This window comes from Salmo salar, chromosome ssa24 (assembly GCF_905237065.1).
Source record: "Salmo salar chromosome ssa24, Ssal_v3.1, whole genome shotgun sequence".
Lineage (NCBI taxonomy): Eukaryota > Metazoa > Chordata > Actinopteri > Salmoniformes > Salmonidae > Salmo > Salmo salar.
Window position 1 is genome coordinate 21093364 of NC_059465.1, and position 24816 is coordinate 21118179.

Sequence of the window (24816 nt, forward strand, 5' to 3'; positions counted from 1 at the left end):
CTGCAGTAGATTGCAACACCGCCCCCTTTGGCAGTTCTATCTTGGCGGAAAATGTTATAGTTAAGGATGGAAATTTCAGGGTTTTTGGTGGTTTTCCTAAGCCAGGATTCAGACACGGCTAAGACATCCGGGTTGGCAGAATGTGCTGAAGCAGTGAATAAAGCAAACGTAGGGAGTAGGCTTCTAATGTTAACATGCATGAAACCAAGGCTTTTACGGTTACAGAAGTCAACAAATGAGAGCACCTGGGGAGTAGGAGTGGAGCTAGGCACTGCAGGTCCGGGATTAACCTCTACACCACCATAGGAACAGAAGAGAAGTAGGATAAGGGTACAGCTAAAGACTATAAGAACTGGCCGTCTAGCACGTTCGGAACAGAGAGTAAAAGGAGCAGGTTTCTGGGCACGATAGCATAGATTCAAGGCATAATGTACAGACAGTATGGTAGGAAGAGAGGAAGAGACTTGATGGAAATTAGCAAATTGTATGATTGTAACATAAATATGATTATATACTGTAGGTACAAATAAATAAAGCCATAATTCTGTTGCTCTCAGGATATAATGTGATTTTCTCTGTATGTCTGACAACAGCTAAGAGTAATACAGACCATGAATTATATTCACTGAATGTGTCACAGGCATCAAAATGAGTAGACCAAGGTGCAGCGTGGAATATGTTCATCTTGTAGTTTAATGCAAAAAATGAACACAAATTAAACAAAAATGACAGCCGACAGTTCCGTCAGGTACTTACAACTAAACGGAAAACAACTACCCACAAAACCCAAAGGAAAAACAGGCTGCCTAAGTATGGTTCCTAATCAGAGACAACGATAGACAGCTGCCTCTGGTTAGGAACCATACTCGGCCCAACACAAAGAAATACAACACATAGAATGCCCACCCCACACCCTGACCTAACCACATAGAGAAACAAACCCTCTCTCTCAGGTCAGAGCGTGACAGAATGGTAGGTGTATATTGAATTCATAATGAAATCAAATTGATCAAATAAAACATTGCGCTTTAATAAATGAAAAATATGGGTGGTAATGTTGCAAGAGCAATGGTTCGCTAACACCAATTGTTCAATCCTTTCATGTGGTAATTTGCTCAATGCTTGCTGCTCTCATAATGACCGTACGAACACCTGCATCATCCAATGAGGAATTACTTAAATGTTACACTGTCAGACTTCGTGATAGAAACCCTGTCTCCACCCCTTGAACATAAACAAGCTACTACAATAACTAGTTAATAAAGGGAGGGGAGAGGAGGTGAGGCTGTAGGACTGAATCTTGCTGTCTGTCTTCAAATCAAGGAGGCAGTCTCAATGAAATGTGAGTCACTATTTTGATCAGTGGAAACAACTGGAAAAATCCCAGTGGTTCATAAGAAAGTGGGGAATCAGTGTGTCCTATTCACTTGAGATCCCACTAAGACGTTAAAAAAAAAAGTTTGGCCTGATGCAAAAAGAAACACATTAGCTGTGCTGGAGATGAAGATTCACTGGACCAGAGCCAGGGCCTCTGTGCTGCAATTACAGAATGTCAGTGGAAAGAGTGTTCTTTTCTAACCACTGGAGTGGTCAATGTCACAGAGGTGACAAGGAGGCATGGTGCTGCTCCATACAGTATGAAACCCCCATTAAACAGAGGTTAATAAATAAATGGAAACAGTTCCAAACTCCAGAGATCCCATGGGGATCCAACAAGAGTTGATCATTTGAAACATTGGATACGTTGACTGATTTTGTGCCCTATGATTTTACAAGGACATTTGAATCTACAGTATGTAGTATAGTCTAAAATGAAGGTTACAGTAGGTTTGGTTTGGGCCTGTAATGGTTCCTGGTGACATTGGAGTCCTTTGGAATGAATATAGTGTTTAGTCACTAAGTGGTTCGTCCGCGAACTCTGGGTAATCTCCAAGCCATGCTCCTGGTAAAGGTCTTGGATTCTTTCTAAGTGAGGCAATGAATAAGAAAACAATGAAATGTTAACATGAGAAATTTCTATAAAAGTTTTCTATAAATAAATTCATTATCACAAAATCTGAGTGCAACTGGTATAACAGTTGTAAGCACCTACAATGCATAGGCCTATTAGTTATATTATTTCTAACCTTCCTATTGTCACGCCCTGGCCATTGAGAGGGTTTTATTCTCTATTTTGGTTAGGCCAGGGTGTGACTAGGGTGGGCATTCTATGTTCCTTTTTCTATGTTTTGGTATTTCTTTGTTTTGGCCGGGTATGGTTCTCAATCAGGGACAGCTGTCATTCGTTGTCTCTGATTGGGAACCATACTTAGGTAGCCTTTTCCCACAGGGTTGGTGTGGGTAGTTGTTTTCTGTTTGGTGTGTTCACCTGACAGAGCTGTTGCGTTTTGTTCCACTTTGTTTTTTTGTTTCAGTGTTCAAGTTAATAAACATCATGAACACGTACCACGCTGCGCTTTGGTCTACTCCTTCTTCCACAGAAAACCGTTACACCTATTTAATTACCATATACATAGTGTTAGAACCACTGGATTTAATGAAAATACATAGGTTAGCGTCACTTAGGGGGCAGCGGCTAGCCTCGAGGTTAGAGAAGTGGGCCAGTTGCCGGTTCAAATCCCAGTGCTGACGTAGGGGAAAATCTGTCGGGGAGTGAGCCGGCAACCGGACGGTTGCTGGCATCAATATCTCAGGTGCCACCTACCACCGATGTTCCCTTGATTATGGAACTTAACCCCCTAAACTGTTCATTGGGCTGCGGATGTCCTCTGCTCCAGCCTCCCCAATTAAATGTGTGTTTGTGGGTATGTGTATATTGGGGGGTTGGATAAATGCAGAAAACAAATGTCGATCTCGCGTGGACTAATGAAGTGTAAAGTATATCTAATATAAATGGCATGGGACCACTTTCCAGGAAAACTATTAATATACAACAGCATACTACAGAGAAGCACCCAACACTCATACTGAGCATTGCATTAAAAAGCAAGTTTGCGGCTGTTAGTGATGCACATTCATTAAATTACCATGAATACATTCAATAAATGGACGTAGACTGAGTACTTCACAACATAACACGTTGAGAGGAAGGGAGGATTCAATTAAAATAGTGTTTTATCGCAACAAATTAATTACAAAAAGCATTATGAATACTAATTATTGTCATCTGCAGCAAGTGGTAAGAATATTACAGTATGGGTGGGTCTGGAAGGAAAGACATCAGCCAGAGTATACCACAACATGCAATGGAATGTTCATCCTACTCAATCGTTATGAAATCAAATAGTTTTCTTGCTCAGGGCTAGGGTTACAAAGGGTCAGAAACTTTCTGGTAAATTTCCAGAATTTAGAGAGTGGTAAGCAGCCTGTGACTCCTGAAACCTATAGCAGTAGCCATTGCACGGATTGAGGGAGACAATGCAATCCTGTCTGATGTTCAGACTCTGCTTGCAGATGTAAGAGAAGAAATCCATACTGCCCTGCCCACTTCACTGTTGCTCCAAGCAGAAGAAACTGCAGTTCTGAAATACATCAAAAAGCGTGAAGACTTCTGCCTGAAGCCCATACACGCCGCAGCGTACATGTTGGACCCCAAGTATGCTGGCAAGAGCATGCTGTCTGGTGAAGAGATCAACAATGGTGTCATCACTACCGTGTCTTGCCACCTTGGCCTGGATGAGGGCAAGGTTCTTGGCAGTCTGGTGTAGTACACTTCCAAGCAAGGGCTTTGGGATGGAGATGGAATATGGCAGTCGTGCCAACATACCTCAACAGCAAACTGGTGGAAGGGACTTTGTGGATCTGAGGCTCTTTCCCCTGTTGCCTCCATCATCCTCCAAATCCCACCAACATCAGCCACCTCAGAGTACAACTGGTCCTTGTTTGGGAACACACACACCAAAGCACGCAACAGGCTGACCAATACAAGGGTTGAAAAATTGGTGGCCTTCCGGGCAAATCTGAGGCTTTTTGAGCCTGACAACGAGCCATCCTCAACAAGGTTGGAAACTGACAGTGAAGATGAGGCCTCAGAGTCTGATGTTCAAGAGGTGGACATTGAGGAGGTCCAGGAAGAAGACATCATTTTACAGATGTATGTTGAAAACATTTTTGGGAGATGCGATGGATTATTGGGGATCATTCAATATTCCCTTTCTTTTGTTGTTCAGTGAAATCATCCCATGTGAAGAGTCAACTCATTTAATTAAAGTTCAATTCAGAACTAAATTGTTTTTTATTTATATTGGAAGGATTTAATAATTTGCAATTATGTCTACTTATGACAAGGTAAAAGGTTTATGTTTCTGTCTCCATATGATATGGTAAATATATCCAATGCAAAAAAACATCTACATTTAAATGGTATTAATATTAATTTGCATATATTTCCGTTAATTCCCATATATTCCCACGGAAGGTTTCCAGCACTGAATATTCCCCAAAATGTGCAACCCTACTCAGGGCACACAGTGTGTTGTGAAATCTGTGAATGTATGGTAATGTTTTTAAAATTGTATAAACTGCCTTAATTTTGCTGGACCCCAGGAAGAGTTGACAGCAGCTAATGGGGATCCATAATAAATACAAATACAAATTTCCCCTTTTTAAAAATACAATTATCCATGTTATATTTAAGCAATAAGGCCGAGGAGGTGTGGCATATGGCCAATATACCACGGCTAAGGGCTATTCTTAAGCAAACTCCGTGCTTCACGGTTGGAATGGTGTTCTTCGGCTTGCAAGCCTAACCCTTTTTCCTCCAAACATAACGATGGTCATTATGGCCAAACAGTTCTATTTTTGTTTCATCAGACCAGAGGAAATTTCTCCAAAAAGTAAGATCTTTGTCCCCATGTGCAGTTGAAAACCGTAGTCTGGCTTTTTTGGCGGTTTTGGAGCAGTGACTTCTTTGCTGAGCGGCCTTTCAGGTTATGTCTATATTGGACTCGTTTTACTGTGGATATAGATACTTTTTTTACCTGTTTCCTCCAGCATCTTCACAAGGTCCTTTGCTGTTGTTCTGGGATTGATTTGCACTTTTAGCACCAAAGTACGTGCATCTCTAGGAGACAGAACGCGTCTCCTTCCTGAGCGGTATGACGGCTGCGTGGTCCCATGGTGTTTATACTTGCGTACTATTGTTTGTACAGATGAACGTGGTACCTTCAGGCGTTTGGAAATTGCTCCCAAGGATCAACCAGACTTGTGGAGGTCTACTATTTTTTTCCTGATGTCTTGGCTGATTTCTTTTGATTTTCCCATGATGTCAAGCAAAGAGGCACTGAGTTTGAAGGTAGGCCTTGAAATACATCCACAGGTACACCTCCAATTGACTCAAATGATGTCAACTAGCCTATCAGAAGCTTCTAAAGCCAGGAATTTTCCAAGCTGTTTAAAGGCACAGTCAACTTAGTGTATGTAAACTTCTGACCCACTGGAATTGTGATACAGTGAATTACAAGTGAAATAATCTGTCTGTAAAGAATTGTTGGAAAAATTACTTGTGTCATGCACAAAGTAGATGTCCTAACCGACTTGCCAAAACGAATGTTTGTTAACAAGAAATTTGTGGAGTGGTTGAAAAACAAGTTTTAATGACTCCAACCTAAGTGTATGTAAACTTCCGACTTCAACTGTAACTACAATATGGAAGGAATGAGATCAATTTACCACTTATATAATTTTCACAACAATACTCTTTTGTACGCATAGGAAGGCACCATTTGCATTCCAAACAGGAATGTATAATAACTGCAGCATGCAGCTGAAGGCATAATACATAACATGGGTATATAAATCTTGCTGCCAGCAGTACCTCCTCTATTGGAGACAAATTAAAACATGTGCCATACTTAGAAAGAGAAATGAGTGATGGGAAACATAAATCCTTTTGCTATGAAATGAACATCAACCATTCTCAATGTTTGTACACATTCTCTTTACGTCACATGATGGCCATGGATACATCATCCTCCTGCCATATTTCAATATATGACTTTTCTGTATAGACATGCTGTTTTGTATGAGTGAGTTGTGGTTAGATCTTTATAACTGTCTCCATTGGCCTCAAGAACAGTGATTATTATGAATATTACAATCTATACACACTATTGGTGGTTAATAACCAGCAAGTTGCCCAGTAGCTGCTAATGCCAGCCTATACACAACACACAGGAGGAGAGTCTCCAAGTCTGAGGAATGACATGTCTCTAGTTCAGGACCAGTAGAAGGATATTATTGTCCTCAAATGAAAGACTGCGACTGAATTCCACCCCTTTTTGATTACGATTTGATATAAATCGTTTTTGAATGCTGGCACCAAGTTCCCCTAATCCTGCCTGGTTTAACACATTCACACATGCCTCCTTGCCTACATTTATTTTCCTTTCCGTTGTGGGAGCTGACAAAGGGAGGGAGGAGGAGAGGAGAAGAGAAAACAGATGGAGGCGGGTGGCATTTTTCTAGTAGGAAAAGTGCTCTGACCCTTACAGTACCTGTTTGCTGAGTGGCTGTCGCCCCTGTTCTTTCCCTTGCCTGTTACACAGCATGAACACACGGCCCTCCCACACCAACACAATCAGACACAGCATGGAGGGAGCTGAATTAGGTGTCTGCCAGTAGAAGGAGAGACAAGAGGACAATCACAGAATACAGTGCAATGGTAATGGAAGGGGGTGGGGGTGGGGGGGGGATGCATTTTGCCAAGTTACTCACTCTTACTGCTGCTTTATACATTGCAGAGGACAGTATCTGCAATATGAATGGTCAGTCATATTAGTGTACTGTCATACAATGTGTACTGTCATACAATGCCAACATGAGTTGACAACCACTATGTCCATTTACACTTGGTTTTGGATATTGACAGTATCTAATAATGTCAATGTCCCTACTTGTATAGCTATGTAACATACTACTGTAAATATACATGGGATGATGGATAGTCATGTGAAAATTATAGAATTACATTTCTGTTATTCATATCCAATCTTCACAAAAATCACACCTGCTTTCCTATGAGTTTTTATTCAGCTGATTCAAAACATGCTATTAATAAACAGTCATTTCCTGTACAACATCAATTGAGTGCATTGGTCTAAAAATCAGAATGAGCCAGTCAATTGACGAAACTACTTCCATAGCTAGCCTTGATTTGGCCTGTACTACTTTGAAAGAGTGCTGTCCCATTTTTAGACAATATCAAGCTGCCTCATGGAAGTATGCGTCTTCGTTATAAGGATTATTTTAGTCAAACATCACATCTTTGTATGATATAAGTTATTATTTTTGATAAATAACATATATCCTTGAGAATAAGTGTGCCTGTTGGGAAATAAATAATGTTGAGGTACTTAAATATTCCCTTAAACATAAGACCTGTTAAAAGCATATGGTGATCAAGTGAATGCAATTAAGTGATTCTACATCATGAAGCAAACGAAGGAACCCATACTTTTAAAAACCAGGAAGGAACCGATACTTTTAAAAGCCTCTTAAAATTAAGCAGATATTTAGACAGAGTAAGATTCAGAGCCATATAGAGTAGACTGTGCTATAGTGCTCTGGAAACAATAAGCTACTAAAAGGAGGGCAAAAATCTGACATGTGAAGTGTGAATAAAATCTAAATGGAAATGTAAGTTTCCATAGTAGAGCCTAGATAGAAATCTGCCCTGTGAAGCCTATATGCTATGTGATCAAAATCACCATGGCTTCATTTTTCATAGCCTTAGTAGGGTGGTATACCCCACACAGCCATGAAACATTTGTCCCAGGTGTTGGATCAGACAGGATAATCATGTAGATTTTTTTTTTATTTATTGCAATTTTCATAGAAATGTAATTTTGTCATAAAATGGAAAGCTGTCTTGTTACACGTCATGGTGAAGTGCCCCAAAAGAAAGTCTACTAATGCTGTTGGACTTTTTGCCACATTGGTATAGTATGAAGATCAAAAACAGGAACTTAATCTTGTAATTATGTTTCTGACACCCATTATTTAGTAACTACCATTCACAAGTTTAATGACAATTAAATTGCACGCTGATCATATAATTTCCTAAAATGAACAAAAGCTAAATATAAAAAAAGACTACACATAACATGTATCAGTTGCGTTTATACAAGTACAATAAGATCTCAATATCACCCAAGGATAACAAAAGTGAAAAGCGGGGTCATTTGTAATCAACAGCAGATAACCGTAACAAATGTGCAGATATAAATTAGGTTTATACTCACAAACAGGATGAATATATCCAATCACTTTGTTCTAATGTGATAACGTTAATTTAAAACAACAGTAAGAACAGTCAGAGGATGGAAGTTGAACTCAGTCTCCGTTAACTCAGAGGTTTACAATGCATCCCTGTGGAAAACACTGACCTCTAACTCCCAAGCAGCTGTACAGTACGTTTTTAGGATTGTTAACGTTCATTTAAAACAACAGAGTCAAACAGAGGATGGATTTTTAACTCAGTCTCCATTTGCTCAGAGAGGTTTACAGTACATCCCTGTGGAATACATTTACCTGACTCCCAAGCAGCTGGAGAGTGTGTTTTTAGGATGGAGTTGACGGATCATACCTCACATTCTCTGGATCCTGAGATTGTGCAGGTGTAGGCCCTTGTGTCATTTACCAATGCATCCATGGTCTGAGAGTTTGTATAAGTCAAATAATACTCTTGTAACTGAGAGTTAAGGTTAAGCTTCTGCTTCCGGGCCTTTTTTCTGTGCTTGCGGTTGACTGAGTGCTGCTGCAGCTGCCTCATGGTATTGGGGTAGCGCTTCCATGAGACATAAATTACCAGCAGGATCAATGACACAGAGAGAAATAGGGCTACACTGCCTGCAATGATTTTATGGAAGGCCATATGCTCAAACTCTAGTTCTGGGGAAAATGATGAGGATTCTGGAGAGATTGAGGTCATGAGTATGGACTCCCTTGTGTATTTTTCTGTCACAGTGGGAGAGACAGGTTGTGGAGTGAGTCTTTGTACTGTTGATGCAGATATCTCTTGGGTTGTTGTGGTTGTGGAAGGAGGAGGTGTGGTATGATTTTTGGTGTCCACAACTGAGGCTGTGGTTTGCCTCATGATCATCGCTGTGGTTTGCTCTACAACTGATATGTTCACACAGATTGTGTAGTTCCTCACTATGTCCATTACTCTGTCTCCCTGAACTGACTTGGGGCTGCTGCATATCATTTTGATGTCCTTTGAGCCTCTGAAGTTCTTCAGCCAGGTCACCAGGGGGCAGATGGTAGGGCTGCAGTCCCAGGCATTACCCACCAGGCTGATGGTGGTGAGGGAGACCCAGGCTGAAACCACATCCTGAGACATGTTGCTCAGCTTGTTGGATTCAAGATGGAGTATTTGTAAGTTTGGCATACACTGGAAAACAGCTGGGTCCAGAATCTGGATGTCATTTCCTGAGAGGTCTAATTTCTGCAGCGTATGCCAGATCCATGGCAGGCCCTGATTGACGGCTCGTATCCGGTTCCATTGCAAGTAGAGGACCTGTAGATTGCTAAGACGTGGGAAAATAAACAAATTAATCCTTGAAAATTGATTATGCTCCAGATGAAGCTCTTTCAACTTGAACAGCCCCAAGAAGGTGGTGCGGAATAGGGTGCGTAGGTGATTGTAACCCAGGTCCAGGAACTCCAGGCTGCGACACTCCAGAAAAGTCCGTACAGGTATATTGTTGAGACCATTGGACCGTAGGTGAAGGTTTTGGAGCTTACGCAGACCATAGAAATGACCTGGCTGCAGAGACTGTAGCTGGTTGTAGGAGAAATCAAGATTGCGCAGGTTTGGTACAGCATTGAAAGCCTTTTTGTGTAAAAGTGTGATCTTGTTGGAGCTAAGAATCAGTTCTTTGAGCCTTCGCATGCCCTGAAAGGCTAAGCTATCTATGGCGGTGATGGAATTGTGGTCCAGGTAGAGCCAGATGAGCTGGTTGAGATGAGCGAATTGGTAAGGCAGCAGAGTCACTAAGCGGTTGAAGCGCAGGGACAGACCCTGGCATCCAGTAGAGATGTTTTCTGGAATGTCTTGAAAGATGCCAGACTCGCAATAAACAATCTTCCCTTCACAGCGACAACTTGCTGGGCACATTCTCTCCCCCTTGCTGTGCAGCAGAAGAAAAGACGTCAGGAGAAAAAGACATGACAGCCTCCTGTCCCAAACTAGGGAACCTGTAGAAGAGAAGAGATTGAGTGCATGGGGCTATCAAAGCACATACCCCCCCATTTCAATATGGTGCCCTGTCACTGTGCAATGTCCATGACAAAGTAGATTAATTTTCAGACCGATTTTTCTTATGCAGTGGCATTCTGTGAAGTGACAATCCGGTAAAGTATGGGTGATGGGTGTTTCTTTCTAAACCAGAAATGCACAGCAGTAGATAACGGACTTTGAAGAACTTTCACATTTCGCATCAGCTCAAAAGAATTACATTGTTTTCACTTTAAATCTAACACAAATGGAACATGGCTAATTTATATGTAATGTACCAAATATAAAAAAGGAAAGGCATATTTATCAGTGACCAATCAATTTTACAAATTTTTTTTTTTTACATCTGGATTAGAAAACCCTATATAATACATTTTCTGGTTGTACATTGAATAGGAAAAGCAAGCATCAACGAATGTCATGTAACAAATCTTCAAAGCGCCATGTAACTTTAATGATATAGATAGATTTGTCATTTCATTTCGTTTCATTGGTGGTCACTTACTCATGGCGTTAGTAAAATAGCAGCAATCCTTTCAGCACCAGGGAACTGTCCAAATAATTAATTTAACTCCTTTCATTTGACACACGCCTGCTCTTCCACTAGAAAACTCTAATTATTGCCTGAATTGCCTCACGAGTTTCAAGAGAGATGCTCACAAATGTGTATCACTGATGATAAGTACGGCATATTTTAAATCAGAATAAAAGACAACAAATAGCGTAAGTAATCTTCCCAACAGTTCAATATATCCGCGGAGGATCGATGAGACGAGGCATAATGCACTCTTCCCCAAATAGTCTATTGGACTGGTATAGTGTCTTCTCCTGGACGCCGAAAAAAGCGAATTACTGGCTATGCGCAATAAACAATTCCGTTTGAGCGTGTCTGATTGCACAACCAAGTGCAACTGCAACACCTTGCTCTCTCTCACTCTCTACGCACACATGCACGCACACTCGCTAACACACACACAGAGACAAAAAATTCCACTGTAAAAGAATCGGTAACATTCGAGTTAATGAAATAAATCCATACTGTGCATTATTTATTGAAAGTTGAAATATCAACGTACTTCAACATACTCCAACTATGAAAGATCTATATGTATTTACAAAAGCTACCTTATTCATGAGGAATTCAGGAGAAAGAAATGTAGTCTCCACAATCTGCCAGCTAACATGGGTCAAAAATCGAAAGACTAATATCGCTGTTGTATAGTAGGCCTACTGCCCACAGTATATATAAATATCATCACAGTAAAAGACAACATAATATTAATGTTCTAGACATGTTTCATGGGAAGTTGCAAGAACATTCATGTGTCCAGTTCTCTGAGGGTTAGGAGAATATTCCATCAATGTCCCACCAAACATACACAGAACATGGTTGTCATAACATAAGATATTGTTCTATACATGTTTCATGGGAACATTACAAGAACATTTCTGTGTATCAGTTGTCAGGCTGTAGCCTGATAGTCCCAAAGAAGCGTCCCCCTTTTACTGTGCCAATCAAGGCCCTGATTGGTGAACCACTGACAGCACTTTGTCAGTTGGCAAGGTAAGGGATACTCACACACAGTGCTTTCAATTTATTTGACACACAAGATTAAACTGTGCATGTTCATTTATACAGTAATTATTATTCAACAGTCCTCACCTGGGATTTGAACTCGCAACCTCTTGGTTCACTGTACACCGATCTGCTATACCACCATGTCCGTCTCAGGTATTGGTTAATCTGACTATTCTCATCAACAATTTAAGAGCTTTCTGTATAGTTGTCTAATGTTGGTGGTGCATGTTAACCTGATTTAATGATACTCCAATAACAAACACCTTAACCACTGTCCCAATAAGGGATATCTCTAGGACATGCTTATTTGGCCAGTGCAGTTAGGCCCTGTCCAGAATAAACCCTACGCCCATCTCCCTAGGCACTTGTATAGATCTGAAACTACTTGATAGGGGTAAGCAATAGGGTAAACACACTGAAGTAAATCTCAGCTCTGTTATTAAAAGTACACTCAATAAACACTTTAATTGTTAATAGTATCATTCAAACCGTTTAACATTCCCCACCAACATTAGACAACTATATAGAAAGCCCTTAAATTGCTGAAATAAGTTAATCAAATCAATGATAGTCAGATTAACCAATACCAGAGACGGACAAGGTGGCGTAGCGGGAAGAACGAAGTATGTATGTAAGTTGAAAACACTATGTTAAAATCACTGTGTGCATCCCTAACCTTGCCAGCAGACAAAGAGCTGTGACTGGATCAGTGGTTCACCAATTAAGGCCTTGATTGGCTCCGCAACAGTAACAAACCATTTTTTTGGGAGAGTGTTTCTTTGGGACCATCACGGACATCCTGACAACTGATACACATATGTTCCTGCAACGTTGCCATGGAACATGTCTAGAACAATATCTTACGTTCTGAGAACATGACAACCATGTTCTGTGTATGTTTAGTGTGAAGTTGATGGCCTATTCTAACCCACAGAAAACTGGACACATTAGTTATTGCAACGTTACCATGAAATGTGTCTAGAATATTGATATCTTATATTCTGGGAACATGTCAACCATGTTTTGTGTTTGTTTGGTGGGAGGTTGATGGAATTTTCTCTTAACCCGCAGAAAACTGAAAACATGAATGTTCTTGCAACGTAACCATGAAGCGTGTCTAGAACATGTGCAGTTCAGGTCAGCAATAACAGAGAGAACAATCTCTCCTAATATCTCAATGCATTTGGGAAATCAGTGCAGTTTATACTGATGACAAGATAAAAGGACATTTTGGCCTTCTGTGATTTGTTATCAGACATAAGATTGGATTTTAGTTTTTAAATCTCTAGCCACCACACGTCAGGGCGGACATGATGGCACTATAATTTTGTAATGGGTCGTTGTTCACACAGTGGGTCATGTGAACTCTGCCACCAATGCTCAGCAGTGTTTTTTAATTGATAATTTCATCAAGAACTGTCACACTCTGTGTTTCACCTGTCTTTGTGCTTGTCTCCACCCCCCTCCAGGTGTCGCCCATCTTCCCCAGTGTATTTATACCTGTGTTCTGTCTGTTGCCAGTTCGTCAAGCCTACGGTACCAGCGGTTTTCCCCTTGCTCCTGTCTTTATATAGTTCCTGTTTTGACCATTCTGCCTGCCGTTCTGTACCTTGTCACACCACCATGGATTATTGACCTCTGCCTGCTGTGACCCCGAGACTGCGTGCCGATCTGGACCTTATGGACTCTGATCTGGATTACTGACCTCTGCCTGCCCTTGACCTGTCGTTTTGCCTGCCCCCTGTTCTAGTAATAAACTTTTGTTACTTCGACACTGTCTGCATCTGGGTCTTCTCCTGAAACGTGATAAGAACAAAGATTCATTGACATGTCCCATATTTATTTGAGGAAAAAAACAATACAAAAAGGTCTCTGCACCCGAAACCAAATCTTGTGTGTGCACTGACCGCTGGTTTTGTCTGTCATGAGAGAAGAAACAATCTTACAGTATATTGACGTAATCACTGTTACATATACTTCTTGGCCTTTTCACCCTGGGGAGAAAAATAAAACAGATTTACTGTTAAGTCATGACAACTTGTGACATAATGATGACGATGATACTAGAGCAACCAGTAACGGACAAGATCAACAGTTGTCCTTTTCTGTTTGAGTTTTACAGTGTATTTCAGTGATCTGAGTCAATTACAGTACCTTTATGATATTCCCCAGCTCCAGTAGCGTCTGTTGATAGTGGGGTTCCATGCTTTTCATGCTCCCAGGCTTGACTATCTGTTTCTGGATCCCAGGGGTGCCTGCATCCTTCACCATCTGAAGAAAGTTATTCTCCTGTAGAATAGCAACCACCAACATCACCCGGAATTAGCATACAGGGACTGTAGATCTTTAACTAAAGCATTTACACTGAAGAAAATTATATATAAACGCAACATTTAACAATTTCAAAGATTTTATTGAGTTACAGTTCATAAAAGGAAATCAGTCAATTGAAATACACTCATCAGGCCCTAATCTATGGATTTCACATGACAGGGATGTTAACAAAATTGTGCACAAGATTGTAGAGAAAGAAGATTTTTGTGAGTATGGAACATTTCTGGGATCTTTTATTTCAGCTCATGAAACATTGGACCAACCCTTTACATGTTGCGTTTATGTTTTTTCAGTGTATTATATAATCAAATATGTTTTATTGTCACATACACCAGATATGTGCAGTGAAATGTGTTGTTTTAACACAGGAGCAAAGCTGTTTTACAGAATATTTCTTTCTGCAGTGATCTCATTTCAGCCTTGGCCACACATCTACATAATCTCCATTGCGCTTTGTGTCCTATATTTAGTTTGTAAGAGCTTTTCCAGCTCTTGCAGTCCTTCCAACCCTTTTCCAACACAAATACTGTCACAGGAAGGCAGAACATCTAATAACATTCATTGCATATAAAAGCTACAACAACAAATACTATTTAGCCAATGCAGTTACAGGTGTAACGATCAAGCTAGCTTACCTGTGAATGTACGTCCTGATGAACTGTGTGGTGCATCGTAGTTCACAACACATTTCACCCCGTTGATGACAATGCCTCTGGCAGCAGCATCAGTGCTGATCAAACTTGAACAGAACAAATATATATATATTATTATATATTTGGCAAAGAAAATAGAACGTTAAATTATCCTCAAACAGATACTCATACTCACAGTTGGATCTTTCCCTGTTCAAACTCCTTGAGGGTTCTCTTCCTGTCATTGGGAGTCGTGAGGAGAACTCAGCTGCCTGCACTCCACCAAAAAGCTGTACTAGCAGATACAGTCTGTTAGAGAGAACAGAGAGCAAATCATATGGCTGTGGACATCATCAAATAATGCATGAAGGAGAAGGCCAGGGAAGATTCACCAACCTGTGAGCGGCTTCTCTGGAATTGGTGAAGTACAGAATGGGACTAAACTTCAGGCACAGTATGAAATGGAGGATGAGGAGGGGCTTCTTACTCAGAGTGCAGGGCACATAGTACTCCCCCCAAAAAGAGACCACAGTGACACATTGCTCTGGGATATTGGAGAAATAAAAAATCTCTTGCAATAATTTTTTTGGTAAAGTACTGTCAGGCCCTGGGGGAAGTGGAACCTCTCTTGAGACTCAGGGTGGGGTCGTTGACTGACTATGGACCGAGCTGAAGAGTCTGGGCTGATGCAGGCCTAGCTGCTGCAACTTCTCTGGATTCTGAGTCAGTGTGGCTGAGAACAGGAGCTTCCGTTAGAGGCATCTGAGGTGATGCCACAAATAAAAAACAGAAATGTTTAAATCACCGAAATGCATATATCCGAGAATAATGTGTGAAAGCACACAATACATAGGTGTAGTACAGTTTGTATTTTCTAACAAACAAACCACATAGTTGCCAGTCCTGAATTTCCAGTACTGTGTGACAGAATCCTGAGAAGTGTGAGGTCTTACCTTGCTGTAGTGATAAGTGCAGGCTCTGTCCTCTTGAAGATCGAGACTGCTTCAGAACCCATCTTGGATCTGTAAACTGCCTTGGTCACCTGACTGAGCCAAGACTGGTGCATGCTGTCAATCATCCGGTCTAACTCATCAATGATCTGAGAGAAGGATTTATATTGAGACCATCATGAATTATGAATACTTTAAATACTGTTAGTCATAACATCCATGCAAATAAAATGGACACTGTACTTGGATTAGTGACTCACAAGTAAGTGGAGGTGTTCCAAACTGAAACCATCATTCTTATTGATGTGATCAACCAGTCTCCCAGGGGTTGCGACAACAATGTCTGCCAAACTGTGGCTTGTTCCACCTCTGTAAAAAGAGCAAAATGTATCTCTTTCAGACTGATTTTCTCTTTACAATCATGGTGTTATTTATGCACAAAGGACTATTTTGAGTGAAAGGAAGCTCTAAGCTTAAACAAATAGAATAATTGAATACCTACCAAGGAAGAAAGACCTTGATGTGTCTTGACTGGGTTTCAGAGAGCGATGCCTGCTCTGTGGCAAAAAACCTTTGACCAGCGAGGATGACCACTTTCAAGCTGGTGCCCTCCGCGTATGAACTGAATGCTTTGCAAACCTGTTTGGGGAAAAACATTCAACATTTTTCAGTGGATGTGAGCTAACCAAAAATAATCACAAGTTATCTCCATCATGGAGATTGAAGGTTTGACCCTAGTTACCTGCTGTGCAAGCTCTTTGGTGGGCAACACTGTCAAAACCTTGATGTCACATACAACTCGCTCCATCAGTGCCTAAAACGACATGAGAACATCAAACTGATTACCTTCTATCTAATGAAAGAAAACACACCTTCCATAAAAAAATGCATGGCTCATGGTTTAATTCATACCTGAATAACAGGTATAACGAATGCCAGTCTTGCCACTCCCCGTTGGTGCAGACACACAAATGTTTCTGGGTTTGTAGCCCCCTCTTCCAATCAATAGACCTTGAGACATTCTCTAGAATGGCTGGGATGACCTCTGCATGTACTGCACAGTGAACACAATAGAATTTGAGTACTTTCCCCCCATATTATGACAGCAAAACAGATTTTAACTTCTACTCCTTCATGCCTGCTAACCTGGAAAGAGGTGCTGAATTTCATTGCCCTCCAGTTGCTGTTGCAGTTTAGTACAAATTCCTGGGACATCCCTGATGGGGACTAGGTTACTTGTAATATCTCTCTGGATCCCATCTGACCTAGTAAGCCACTGGGGCAGGACTCTTTGTACCTAACATATGAAATACATACAATTTTATATAAAGATAAATATTGACATATTACTAGCTCAAAACATTTTCATCTGCTATATGACAAGTTAATCTGTGGGTGATGAGGATTTCAGATACAAATCCCCCCCCCCCCACTAGAATAGTAGGCCTGGGCGATATGGACAAAATATCATATCACAATATTTTTCACAGTATGGTGGTATTTTATGTTTTTTAATAATACATGTTCTAAATATGCTTTCTGAGTAGTTCATGACCCTAGGATGGCAACACATAAATTATAAGTGATTTCAATGGGGCTTTTTCCATTTATACTGTTCAATCCAACTTCAAACAAAAATAATTTTCAGCATTGTCATACATTTCCTGCACTTTTATTACAATTTCGTTCCACAAATCAAATTGCACCGAATCATTTCAAACTAAAAGTATTGTATCGTAGCCCATGTATCTAGATGCGTATCAAATCGTGCTTGTAAGGAGAGATGCAGATCTCTAGTACAATTTCCCACTACAAGTTATATCAATGTGATAGTACACTTAACCAAAATACAGTACCTTTTGAATAATCTTTTTCTCAAAATCATCCCATCTAAGACCAAGGAGAGAAGCAAAGACAAAATAAGGAATACAAATATAAAAATGTATTCTTATTATACTGTTTCAAATGTAAATGTGTGACAAAATGATGGATACAGACGTTTGTCTTCTGTTAGTTGTATATTTTTTGTATCATTTTTCTTCTTTGTGTGCATTATCACCTTTGGAAAGTTCTTCAGGGTCAGGTGGAGACATGTTGGTTTACTTGCTCTTTCCTCTTCTTTGGGTGTTTTGTCTCCTCGAGGTTGTCTCCCTTGTTTTTTATTTTCTTCTTCACAGAGGTGTCCCTGTCATTCTTAACTATTGTTTTTGACTTGTGTTCCCCTTGACACGCCAAGCTCTGTTGCTCCTTGACTTTGGCCTTCCTCTGAAGCTTAGCCTTCAATGCTTTGGATCGAGACTCGTTGCTAGAGCCATCACCAAGGTATCTATGAATAGCATATTGTCATTGCACTTCGTTTCAGGTCCCTAGTTTATTTAACGTTACTGTACACTTTATAAACACACGTAGTACTACATTAATCCAGGTTGCTAGCCATCACAGAACAAACACAAACAGTGAACATACATATTAATAATTAACAGAGCTATTGTTCAAATGTTGAAACGGGCTACAACAAAAAGATGTGGGCAAACTTCATGTAGCTCTATCAGCCTATCCACGGTTGGCTAGCTGGAAATTAAATCAGGAGTCTACAATATCACAATGCATTTTTCAAACAGTTCACTATGTCAACTATTAAGAGTCGATACAATTTAGATCTCAGCTTTTGCTTTGCTTTTACCAAAGATATTAACCACATTTCTCTCTGCATTTACACACATGTATTTACCTGTTGACAGTCGCTTTAAAACGACGTTGGTCGCTTTTTGATGCGAAAACAGAAGGCTTGACCACTTAAAAAATATAAAAGGAAATGTTTTCTTCCTATCTTGTGAATAAGTAAAGCTATTCTAATTATCCTCTTTGTTAATATATATGTTGTTCATATTTTGCTTAGTGATAACAATATTTATATATTTTAAAACTGCAGTTAACGCGTTATAAAACAAGCAGCTTTTTCTTTAAGACCCCTTCCTCCCTGTAACGTGCAGCCTTCCAAATGATGACGCCGTCCAATGAAAACAAAGGATGGACAGTGCGCTAATTTTCAAAATGAGCTTTTCAGGCTAGCCAGAAAGCTAACGTTATTCATCAAGTGAAAGGTATCATCAAGTGACAGGGACGACTTTTTCACCATGGCAGAGGAATCTGCTGTCAAAGTCTGTGTACACGTTCGACCTCTCATAGAACGGTGAGGCTATTTTCTCACCTTAAAATATAGCTAGTTAGTTTACTGAACAAGTGACGTTAACGGTTTTGATTAAAGTTAGCTAACGTTAGTTCGCGCTGGCTTAGTTCTAGTTACAGTAAGTTAGTAGGTAACTAATCTAGCAGGCTAGCAAAGCCAACAGATATGATTTGTACCAACTACATGATTGTATAAGAAGTGTAAACTGATCAAGTTGAGACATTGGCTTGCTAACTACATACAATATCTTTATCTGTGGTGGATCTCAGAAATGTTATTCATCTATCGTCGTAGGGAGGAAACTGCTGCAGAAAGCGCCGAGACGGTCAAGTTGTATTGGAAAGCTGATAAGCAGACAATTCATCAGGTTGACGATGGACATTTTACCAAGAACTTCAGTTTCGGTGAGTTTTCCTAAAGGCGAGTATGAATGTTGTTTGGTGAACTCAGATGTGTCCTCCATTTTGTATTTTCTTACAAGTCTCATTTTCATGTAGAATTTGATTGACCTGGCTGGGGCTGAGAGAGCAAGTCAAACAGGTGCTGAAGGTAAGTGGTTTGATATTTGTGCTTATTTATGTAACAACAGTGTGAAATATCTGAATCTGAACAACCTTCCTTTGGTGGTTGAGTTCAGTTGCATTTTGTGATTTTTGCCATCTGATATTGTAGGTACACGTTTCAAAGAAGGATGTAATATAAATCGCAGCCTGTTCACCCTCGGTCAAGTGATCAAGAAACTGTCTGATGAAACCCAGAAGCAGGTGTTTGGTTACTTACCATTTTCCACAGCATTTGTGTAACTTATGCAATTTGTTTAATGTTCATTAATGTGATTTTTATCCATACATTCAGGGCTTTTACTAACTACAGGGACAGTAAACTCACCCGTATCCTCCAAAATTCCTTGGGTGGAAATGCAAAAACTGTCATCTGCACAATCACCCTAGTTACTGTGGAAGAAACGCTTAGCACTCTTCAAGTGGGTGAAATATTTGTCCATCTTAAATCTTTATTTTAAATGATTAATATCAGACAAATGTAACATTCATTTTTAAATAAAGTATCTGCCCATCTCTACAATGTAGTTTGCTAGTGCAGCAAAGAACATGAAGAATGACCCGCATGTCACAGAGGTTTCTGATGACGAAGCCCTTCTTAGACGATACAGAAATGAAATTGTGGATCTCAAGCGCTGACTTCATGAGGCAAGTCTAGCTGTACTGGCTATTGGGGTTCTTTAGAAATGTTGCCGGCTTTCCTATCGAAGAATTGACCCTTTTTACAACTGCAATTTCAACCTTTATTTTTGTGCACTGTCTTAGGTCTCTTCAGTCACTCAAACAACCGCGACAGAGAAGGAGACTCTGTCCCAGATTTTGCAAGAGAAGGACCAGCTCCAAAGAGAACAAGAGGACAGGATTAAGAATTTAACCAAACTTCTAGTCACCTCCTCAGACTTTGTTTCCATCAAAAAGGTTGACTTTTAGTGCCTTACAGGTATGTATCTGATGCTTAATTCCTTAAAAGTTGTACTTCTTGGTTATTTTTACTTTGTTTTACCATGTCTTTATATTTGTAAAGATGCCGAAACGGAGGGTTACGTGGGATGGAAAACTGCCATCACCAGCCTTCCACCATGCTGGAGAGTCTGACCTAAGCTTTGCTGAGCCTTTTCTCAAAAGGAGAAAAGCTGATATGTCTGTCTTGACAGAGCAGAATGAGGGTAAAAACCATAGGAACAATAAACTAAATGTCAGTGGCAGCTTTTATTCTGCTATACGGTATGCTATATTTTGCCATACTGGCACATAAATCATGTTCAATAGCTTTTTTTCTGTTTGTGTATTCACAGATGGCGATGAGTTAGATTCTACCCTTGACATGGAGATGAACCAGAGCAGTGTGACTGCGTAGTTTAGCAGAAAGGTGAACATGGACTATTGCCATCTTATCGTAACGCCGCATTACCATCTTGTTGTCCTTCATACTCATGTTCCTGCATTCTCTTCTGTTCTAGTGAATTTTTATCTCCAAACCAGTTGAACAAATTGTCTGGAGATCCAGCTGGAAAATGAGGCTCGGTAGAAGCATGAGGCCATGGAGAAAGTGGAGACTTTCGAGAGGAGGGTTGCCGAACTGGAGATGCAGCTAGAGAAGTTGCAAATGCCCACTGATGCACAGCTGGAAAACGAAGTTCAGCAGAACCAGGAGGCCATAGAGAAAGTGGTGGTTTTTGAGAGCAGGGTTGCTGAACTAGAGAAGCGGCTAGAAGGAAAAGTCACAAATGCCTGCTGATGCACAGGAGGCCATGGTGAAGGTGGTGACCTTTGAGAGGAGGGTTGCTGAACTGCAGAAGATGCTACAGGAAAAGTCTCAAATTTCCACTGACTCACAGGAGCAGGTTGGCTATCACCAATGCCTTCTCACTGGTTTATCATGCAGAATGTCAAATCATTTCATCTAAATGCAAAAATGGTCCAACTGTCATTCTTTACAGATGAAAAGGGGATTTGAGGAGACTATTCAACTCTGTGAGACGTTGGTGTCTGAGAAGGTATGTAGCTATAATTTGATTTTCTGTTATTTTTGTATTGAATTCTCACCTCACCATGTGGTCTGTCAACAGGAAATGGTTGTTGCTGAGCGTGATTATCTCAAGCAGGAGCTCAACATTCTAATGGGATGGACTGAAAACTTGAAGAAAGAAAAGGCTGCACTTCTTCAGGAGATGGAGGAGTTCAATTCTCTGGAAGAGGAGAGCAAAAGAGAATATGAGGTATTACAGACTGCTGCAAAGATTGCGTAGATATGTCGAAAGTTATATAACCAATCTATTTCAATGTAGTAGTTAAGCAAATTGGAATGTACTATGTAGGGCATAAGACAATTGCAAGTCCATGAATGTCATAGGGACTTACTATAAGTCATGTGCTTGTAACCTTTTGTATAACTACAGAAAGAACTACTGAATGAAATGTCCTCCTTAAAGAAGGCTGTGGAGGCATCTGGATGCAAATCTCAAGAGCTTGAGGTGAGACTACAAATGTTTAGGCAGGAGCAAGAAGGGAGGCTAACGAGATGTATTGTATGTCAATGAGTGCTGGGTTGCATGGCTTTTGATTGATTTGCCAATTACGGTCCATCCCTAGGCTAATCTGGTGGCAATGTCAGAGGAGCTGAAAAAGAAAGACAACTGGGCAGAGGAACTGCAAAGATCGGTACATTCATTGAAAATCATTTTAGCTCATTGATTTGTGCCAAAAGCATTCACCACACTGGTGTAACATAGCCATCATACTTTCCTCTTTCAGAGTGACATTGACTTGGTCCAACAAGTGAAGCAGCTGCGACACACTCTGGACGATGCTGAGGGGCTGAGCCGTGACACTAGGAAGGAGTGGGCCCACCTGCGCAGTGAAAGTATCTCACTCAAAGAGGGGGATGTAAGTGTCTTCAACCTCAGTGTCAGTTTGCAGCCTGTATTTAAATGTAAACTGCACTCAATGGATTGACCATTATCGTGTTGCATTAGCCTTAACTCTATGCTTTGGCCTTGCTTTCAGGTCACACTAACTGCTGGCTATGAGAGGATGGAAGCTGAGGGGAATGGCCTTAGCTATCAGTTGGAGACTGACCTTCAGAGGGAGTTACAGGGAGCCTTTGAGGAGAACACCAAGCTTACTACTCTCCTGGATGGAAACGCTCCAAAAAGTATGTAGCTAGTGTTGGTTGTCTTTTGTATAATATTTCCTCTCTTCCCCAGCCTCTTGTTTATTTGCTATCATGGGGTCTCTTCTTTTTGCTTAGATCTCATAGACAGCATTGAACTTGAGAAAAAAGTTGCTGACCTGAAGAAAGAGCTGGAGAAGTCTCATGAAGATGAGAAAACCCTGCAAGCTAAGATCAAGGATTTGAGTGCACTGCAGGATCTTCCAGATAAAGTGGACAGTTTGATGAAGCAGGTAACCCCATTGTTTGTTATAATGTAAAGCAACAGAGACTTGTCTTTTAAGAGAAGTTACTTTTAATGAATCCCCTCTTCTCTGGCTGTTCAGGTATATGTCCTCAATGAGGAGATGTGTGCAGTCCAAATAGCGAGGGAGAGCCTGGTGTCTGCTAAGGCCTACTTTAAAGAGGAAGCTCAGAAACTCAGAACATTTCCGGAGCAGCAAGTCAAACTGCTAGATGACCTGAGCGAAGCAAAGTTGAGGGAAAATGATCTAACCCATCAGTAAATCGACATCACTGAACAACTGGAGACTCTCCGTAAGGACTTGGTGTGCTCCTCTGTGGAGAACAGTCAGCTTCTTACTACTGTGGAAGAGTCCAGCCTGAAAGTAAGTTGGTCCTTGTCAAATCACATGACCTTCAATTCGTTTTTTTAAAGGCTGTCCACCAACAATGTATTTTTTGATTTAGCTGAAGGAGAATGAAGAGCATCGAGCATAAATTTAAAATACATTTTTTGGAATGCAAGAAGTCATGAAAGACTTGAATGAGAAGCTTGCTGACAGTGAATCATCCAAGGAACAAAATGACAATCTATCCCAAGAACACCAAGATCAGGTGCAGTGTCTCTCAAAATAACTAACTTCAGCTGTCTCTCTATAGTAGGTATTCATTTGGTCAATTTGTCCTTCAAATAAGGCAGCTGAGTGAGGAGCTTGAATCTATCTCGCTCAGCTCGCACAATCTCCTGTCTGAGAAGACAGACAGTCCTCAGAATCATGCAGAGGAGTTGGAGAAGCTGCTCTCTACTGTGACCTCCCTGACTGAAGAGAGAACCCAGCTCCAGGAGATGCTGGGTGGAGTCAGAGAGGAGAGGAACCAGCTCAAGAGAGAACGGAGGAGAATGTGGAGATGGTGAGTTGAAGTTAAACATTCTGTAATCACATTGTTCAGAAACCATTATGATTTATTGGTCCATGAATAAAATTTGATGTCTTTGAACCAGTCCATGAAAGTCCAGGAGGAGCTGAAACAGCAGCGACATCTCAACTCTGAGCAGCAGGCTGAGACAGAACAACAAACAACTCAACTTCAGCAACAAGTCAGTAATAGCTTCAACTCATCCAGGTGATGGTGTCTCATAGATTCTTGTTGACAGTTTCGATCATTGTATGTTGTTTCACCTTGTTCAGATACAGTAGCTAGAGGAGGAACACGCACACATGAAAGATGAGAGCCCAGCTTCAGAGAGACCTGCAGGAAAATATGGACATGGTGAAGCCTTTGTTAGTTTTGAAATATGAATTTTAATATATGAATTATTATTTTGATGTGGTCTAAAGTGAAATGTCTCTCCAGGTCATACAGGTCCAGAGGACATTAGTACAGCAGCATAATCTGAACACAGAACAGCAGGCTGAGAGAGAACAACAAGAGGCCCTACTTAAACAACATCATCTGAACACAGAACAGCAGGCTGAGAGAGAACAACAAGAGGCCCTACTTAAACAACATCATCTGAACACAGAACAGCAGGCTGAGAGAGAACAACAAGAGGCCCTACTTAAACAACATCATCTGAACACAGAACAGCAGGCTGAGAGAGAACAACAAGAGGCCCTACTTAAACAACATCATCTGAACACAGAACAGCAGGCTGAGAGAACAACAAGAGGCCCTACTTAAACAACATCATCTGAACACAGAACAGCAGGCTGAGAGAGAACAACAAGAGGCCCTACTTAAACAAGTAAGACGTAGTTAAACCATATACCAGTACATAGCTCGTGGTGTTAGGCCATTTGGGGAAATATATTTTAATTCCTTGAACATTGTTTTGCAGGTCCAGCTTCTTGAAGAGCAGTTGGAGACGGTGAAAGATGATAGGAGTCAGGTCAAGAGCAACCTTCAGGACAGTATGGACATGGTGAGAGTCTGTGTGA

At 40.7% G+C, this 24816-nt stretch overlaps 2 protein-coding genes, 1 long non-coding RNA gene and 1 pseudogene across 7 annotated transcripts; 2 read left to right on the forward strand and 2 right to left on the reverse strand.

Annotated features, from left to right (window-relative positions):
- Positions 1-7026: 7026 nt before the first annotated feature.
- On the reverse strand, positions 7027-14129 carry LOC106585568 (leucine-rich repeat transmembrane neuronal protein 4-like). Its single transcript, XM_045706620.1, has 2 exons — positions 13971-14129; positions 7027-10228 (listed from the first exon to the last, which is right to left on the reverse strand). Exons 1-2 carry the CDS (start codon positions 14127-14129, stop codon positions 8579-8581), a joined length of 1809 nt encoding a protein of 602 aa, XP_045562576.1. The 3' UTR covers positions 7027-8578.
- A 652-nt stretch (positions 14130-14781) lies between these two features.
- On the reverse strand, positions 14782-17825 carry LOC106585317 (ATP-dependent RNA helicase DDX51-like; annotated as a pseudogene).
- Positions 17826-18735: 910 nt separating this feature from the next.
- LOC106585579 (uncharacterized) lies at positions 18736-20132 on the forward strand. Of its 3 annotated transcripts, none has more exons than XR_001323978.2 (6): positions 18736-18925; positions 19217-19326; positions 19420-19471; positions 19595-19686; positions 19778-19904; positions 19987-20126. It is a non-coding gene; the product is annotated as an uncharacterized lncRNA (long non-coding RNA). The 3 variants fall into 3 exon arrangements; XR_001323976.2 differs by having other exon boundaries at positions 18738-18925; positions 20011-20132; XR_001323977.2 differs by having other exon boundaries at positions 18748-18925; positions 19192-19326; positions 20011-20132.
- Positions 20133-20245: 113 nt separating this feature from the next.
- Positions 20246-24539, forward strand: LOC106585576 (centromere-associated protein E). 3 transcript variants are annotated; one of them, XM_014171952.2, is made up of 16 exons: positions 20252-20422; positions 20507-20648; positions 20778-20851; positions 20943-21326; positions 21423-21479; positions 21552-21701; positions 21882-21956; positions 22075-22143; positions 22237-22368; positions 22489-22636; positions 22733-22887; positions 22981-23262; positions 23345-23788; positions 23880-23975; positions 24067-24148; positions 24233-24539. In XM_014171952.2, exons 4-12 carry the CDS (start codon positions 21210-21212, stop codon positions 23158-23160), a joined length of 1083 nt encoding a protein of 360 aa, XP_014027427.1. In that variant the 5' UTR covers positions 20252-20422; positions 20507-20648; positions 20778-20851; positions 20943-21209; the 3' UTR covers positions 23161-23262; positions 23345-23788; positions 23880-23975; positions 24067-24148; positions 24233-24539. The 3 variants fall into 3 exon arrangements, with proteins under 3 accessions (XP_014027426.1, XP_014027427.1, XP_045563155.1); XM_045707199.1 differs by having other exon boundaries at positions 23351-23788; XM_014171951.2 differs by having other exon boundaries at positions 20246-20422; positions 22981-23788.
- The last annotated feature ends 277 nt before the right edge of the window (positions 24540-24816 follow it).